This window comes from Orycteropus afer, unplaced genomic scaffold (assembly GCF_000298275.1).
Source record: "Orycteropus afer afer isolate SDZICR_OR568_19922 unplaced genomic scaffold, OryAfe1.0 scaffold00314, whole genome shotgun sequence".
Classification (NCBI taxonomy): Eukaryota; Metazoa; Chordata; class Mammalia; order Tubulidentata; family Orycteropodidae; genus Orycteropus; species Orycteropus afer.
In genome coordinates, this window is record NW_006921901.1 from 4,179,520 (window position 1) to 4,185,264 (window position 5,745).

A 5,745-nucleotide genomic window follows, 5' to 3' on the forward strand; every position below is an offset into this window, starting at 1 on the left:
TTCCGTAGTGATACTGCCTCGGAAACCCAAGGAGGGGTCGCTATGAGTCGGGTTTGACTCGACGGCACATAACAACAACAACAACAATTCATAATTACTTTGGGTAATTAAGATTTCTTAAGGAGCCCTTGTGGCACAGTGTTTAAAGTACCCAGTTGCTGACCAAAAGGTCAGCATTTTGAATCCACAAACTGCTCTGTGGAAAAAGATGTGACAGTTTGCTTTTGTAAAAATTTACAGCCTTGGAAACCCTACAGGACAGTTCTTCTCTGTCCTGCAGGGTCACTATGAGTTGGAATCCACTAAACAGCAGTGAGTTTGGGAATTTTATATGTTGCTAAATTAAGTTGAAAGTTGTGTTTCTCTGTCCCTTGTGAATCTCTCCTATATAATACTTTTATAATGGTTTGGCCCATCCCATTACTGCATATTCTGGAGCAGTATTAAAGAAAGGAAATCAGATGCCAGTTCTCCCTTCTAATTATTTAGGCAGCAGCACTCAGCAATGTTAAAGGTTAAGGAAGTTGGGTTTCTGTTTTCCCTGTTTCTTGAATATAGACTCATGGCTACAGTTGATCAGGGCAAAAAGTAGAGTTTCCTTTCTAATTGATATGTTTAAGTAGAAACTAGTGTTTCTAGAGGTCAATGATCTGGACCAGGGATTAGAGACATGGGCTCTTGTCTTGGTCCTGCTATCGACTATTCATGTGACCATGGGGAACCTCAGTTTTCTTGTCTGTAAAGGGTAGACTGGGTATTTTCTGTGGTCCCTTTTAGCTCATTCCATGGTTCTGAGGTTATGAACTTATGTGAAAACAAGTACTATATATTTAAATTAAGATGTCATATATAGCTGTTTCAACCCAGTAATCTCTTTTCTTTGTTTTATAAAATTCTGTAGAACTGCTATGATCTTCTGGTCAGAAAGAAAAGACTTATTGTTCTCTTCAGCCACTGGTTACTTCATGCCTATGGGATAATTTCCATTTCCAGAGTGGATAAACTAGAGCAAGATTTACCTCTTTTGGCTTTGGTACCTACACCAGCCCTTTTTTACTTGTTCACTGCAAAATTTACCGAACCTTCTCGGATACTCTCGGAGGGAGCCAATGGACACTGAATGTAAAATGCCAAAAAAAAAAAAATCTAAGGACTATTCTTAGTGAAAAAGTAAAGAAAAAAAAATTATCACACACACAGGAACAAGATTGTCAGTATATCTTAATGGTTTTTTGACTTAACAGACTGTGGTTAGACTTACAAAATACGAAATACCATAATACTCTGTTACATGCTCTTTTACAGTAGAAGCCTACTAAGAAGCACTTGCCTCTCAATAATTCAGTTATTCTAACAGCCAAATCCTGTTTCTGTGTATCTAGCAGTGTGTGTGTGTATATATATACACCTATATATATATATATATATATATAAATTATGATAAACCTTAGTATAATCTAGAATCAACTGTGGCATAATTGTGCATGCCTATTATGTTTCAAGTTGTTTTTCACCTATAATGAATTATAGAAATAAACATACTTGTGGGGGCTGATAGCAAACATGGAAATAAAATATGTTGGGCTTTGTTATTTATTTATTTCTACCAATACAGTATTTTGATATCTTATAAAAATAGAGCATAATTTCTATATAACAGGTTTTCTGTTTAGATAATTTAGTTGAAGACATGTTCAGATTATTGTACCTGCAAAGAAAAAACATAATTAAAGCTTAACTATAAAAAGTCTCAGTGTTCTAACATTAAATTGTTTTTTGCTGTTCTAATTCTGGAAAAAATTCAAAATGTTTTATAAGATTAGTGCCTCTTTCCCAAATGAATAAATACATCTACTCACATATCCCCTTTCCTCTTTTATCTCATTTTTGAAGGATATATACACTTATTGATCCTGACACATAGACATTTTTTTCACCTTGTGAGATCTGTGAATTAGGATACATTTTACAATTGATGACTTCTTAGAGTTAGTGAACTACAGAGTAAATACAATTTATAAACAGTTTTCCTGTGGTTGGTGTTGGTAGATGTGCTGCAATTTCTAATGCTTGGAAAGCTTTTAGCAACTCAACAGTCCTAACCAATGAAGCAAAATAGGATTTTCAGTGCTCAGTCTAATAATACGGTGATGTTAACTATTTATATTATTTAGTGGGTTATTTACTGTTAGTTATTTTAGGATGGCAGTGGGCGAAGGATGTTAAATCGCAAACTTTAACACTGCACAGATGAAAGAATATGCACTCACTGTTTTTGTAGTTTTCTGTGCCTTTTGAATTCACAGTGGTTGTATTCTGGAAGATATTTTTTAATTATTTTTTTGATGTGTTTGTCAGAATACATCTTGCCATCGGGAAGCGTGCTCTTTTAGTAGGACTCTGTTTCTTCATTTCTGAAGGATAAAAGTAAAATGTAAAAGTTCTGTTTGTAGTTTATACAGGTTTGGGTGGTTAGTAATGTCCATTAAAATTCTGTGTTGCCCAGAGAATTCTTAGTTGGACAAGTTACAGTCTAAGTCATATATCTGATTATCAGAATTCTATCTTCTGGTCCAAATATACATTGGGACCATGTTAACAATTATTTTCTCTCATCTAGCAGAAAAATATATATGCAAAAGGAGAAAATTGTGCGAATAATTATAAACCCTTAGAAGCAAAGAATTTCACTTAATACATATCATATTAATACTTCATACATACCTACATTTTTAATTTGCTTTCTTAACAAGGCTAGAAAAATTCATAGCAACTGTAGTTGCTAATGTTACTAAAATACTTGTTTAAAAAGCAGTCATTAAAAACAGCACCACACCCTTTTCTTAGCTTTAAGTTTTGAGTTAGGTCCTTTGAAGTGCATTCAGTTATTACTGACAGATTGGATAATGGTTATTTTCCTAACCAGTGCTGGCTAGGTAATTTAAAAGTCAAAATACTTTCTTGAATAATTTGAGTCAGATGATAACTTTAGCCTCTCCATTGTTAGATATTTGTCTAAAGCCATTGGTTTGCAGATTTATTGGCGCATTGGACCCACCTGAAGAGATTTTAAAATAAATGCCTGAGTCACATCCACAGAGATGTCTCTTGAACTGATCTGGGTTGCATCCTGTACATAGGTATTTTTAAAACCTGCAGGTGATTCCAGTGTACAGCCACATTTGACAACCACTATCTAAACTCTCTTCCAAAGTCAGATCTTAATTTTTCCAGGAGACATTTTCATAATTTCTAAGCATATTTTCTGTAAGAATTTCTTACTGAAACTTTTATTCTACTTCAATTATACTGTTAAACAAAAAGCAGAGGAGGAAATTACCAGAAATAATACAAAAATATTGCCCAGAACTAGGGAACATGAGTTTCCCATTTAGAAAAACAAAACCCATTGTCATTGAATGGATTCCAAGTCATAGCAACCCTGTAGGACTTAGTAGAACTGCCTCATAGGGATTCCAAGGCTGTAATCTTGGAAGCAGACTCCCTTATCTTCCCCAGAGCACCGGTGGGTTTGAATTGCTGACCTTTTGGCAGTTGAACACTAGGCCACCAGGGCTCCTCACTTCAGTTACAAGTAGGGTCTTTTGCAGAATATAAAAATATAAATAATTGTATCAAGTCCTTTTCAATCACAATAATAAAAATATAACAATTGTATAAAATGATTATTTGATCTTAATTTAAAAATATCTCTTGGCCGAAAAGGTCTTCTGTAAACTCCATGCCAAGTAAAAGTATTTGGTTAATGTACAGATTATTTAATTCTATGGTATAATACTAAAGACTTTAGGAATTTCAAAATATTGTTTTTAATATAAAAATCTGCTAAATTAGGTATACACTGTTTTTAAGAAAGAAAATTAAGGCAAAAAGTCATCTTAGTTTTCAGGATCAAATCTGGCATTTCTATCCCACGCTCTTGCCACGTGGTACCCCCACCAGACTCTCCACTCAGCCAGGCAACTTGAAGCCAAGCAACACACCTCAATCAATGTGTATTCCCAACAGCCAATAAATCTTAGAAGTCCCTATTTATTCTCCCATAGCCACAAGTATATGCCTCTTATCAGAAGGAATCCACTGTGTTATAATCATCTCTTCACTTGTCTATTTCTCAAGTGTGTGCAGTTTGAGGTTCAGGGGCTAGATCTTAACTATGTAACTGTAGCATCTGCCTTAGTGCCAGGCAAAAATGCTCAATGTTGAAGCTAATGGAAAAATCATGACAGAGGGCTGTAAAATGGTACAACCACTGTGGAAAGCAGTATTGCAATTCCTTAAAAAGTTGTAATTAGAAATACCATTTGACCCAGCCATTCCATTAGTAGGTATATGTCCTAAAGAAGTGAGAGCCATGACAAGAACAGACATATGCATACCCATGTTCATTGCAGCACTATTTACAATAGCCAAAAGATGGAAACAAGCTAGGTGTCCATCAACTGAGGAATGGATAACCAAACTATGGTACATACACACAATGGAATACTATGCAACGCTAAAGAATAACCTAGAATCTGCAAAACACCGCATAACGTGGATGAACTTGGAGGACATTATGCTGAGTGAAATAAGTCAATCACAAAAGGACAAATATTGTATTAGTCCATTATTATAAAAGTCAAGGAAAGGTTTATCTATAGAAGGAAATTTTCTTTGATGGTTACCAGGGGTGGGAGGGGAGGGGAGGGGAAGAAACACTGTTAGATAGGTACAGATAAGTATTTAGGTGAAGAGAAGGGCAATGTGCCAAATGTGAGTGATCAACATGGTGGCATTGAGGAAGAAGACGACAGGTATGTGGGAGGTACAGACAACAAAGATGAACCCTTTTGCACATACAGTACTGCGTTGTCAGTGAAGGCAAAACATGGGTATACGGGGATAGATGGGTGGACAGGCTGAACTATTAGGTATGTCTATGAAACAGGGAGTGTACCCAAGACCATGTATAGGGTTGGCAGACAATGGCCCTTATGAGTGTATTTGTGTGATCTGTAAGAATTCCCAGGTGTATAGTAGAGCTGACAAGGGACAAGGTTGTAGTCACTTCTTGGTCACAGCCAGCTGCCCAGAGGGACTGAGTAGTTGAACTTGTGGGCTTGGGACCATAGTCACAGGGGACATGAAGCTCAGTTGGCATAACATACTACACAAAACACTGTTCCACGTCCTACTTTGGCGAGAGTGACTGGGATCTTGAAAGCTTGCAAGCAGCCATCTAGATGGAACAATGGATCTCTACTCATCCAGAGCAAAGAAGTAAACCAAAGATTCAGGGAAAGAATTAGTCCTAGTGACTGGTACACCATGCGATCCACAGCCTATACGAATATGAGACCAGAAGAACTAGATGGTGCTTGGCTACCACTGTCAACCACTCAGAGGGGGATCTATGGAGGCGATCCTGGATGGAAAGGGAGAATATTGTGGAACAAAACTCAAAATCATTTGGGAAAAAGAAAAAGAAAAGAGGAGGGGCAGGTTTGCTGGTCCAATAGAGCCTGGTGGAACCCCTGAGACTCTGGCCCCTAGCTGGCCTTCAGGTCTGGAATTGAACCCACACCTGTGGTTTCCAGCCAAACAAAATACAGACATATGAGTTGAACATTTACCTGAGGTAGATACACACCTTGGAGAGAAAAGTCATGGGAGAAAGAAGGGCTGTTTATGCACAGGGAGACAGCTCAGGGGGCAGGAGTGCATGGAGGGATGGACACAGGG

The 5,745-nt window shown here is 37.1% G+C and overlaps 1 protein-coding gene across 1 annotated transcript in view; it reads left to right on the forward strand.

Annotated features, from left to right (window-relative positions):
- LOC103206425 (JNK1/MAPK8 associated membrane protein) overlaps positions 1 to 1,120 on the forward strand; it is a 25,026-nt gene extending 23,906 nt beyond the window's left edge. The window contains exon 6 of the mRNA XM_007951884.2: positions 902 to 1,120. Coding sequence (XP_007950075.1) covers positions 902 to 1,120 — 219 coding nt within the window. The remainder of the gene's footprint in view (positions 1 to 901) is intronic.
- Positions 1,121 to 5,745: the final 4,625 nt, after the last annotated feature.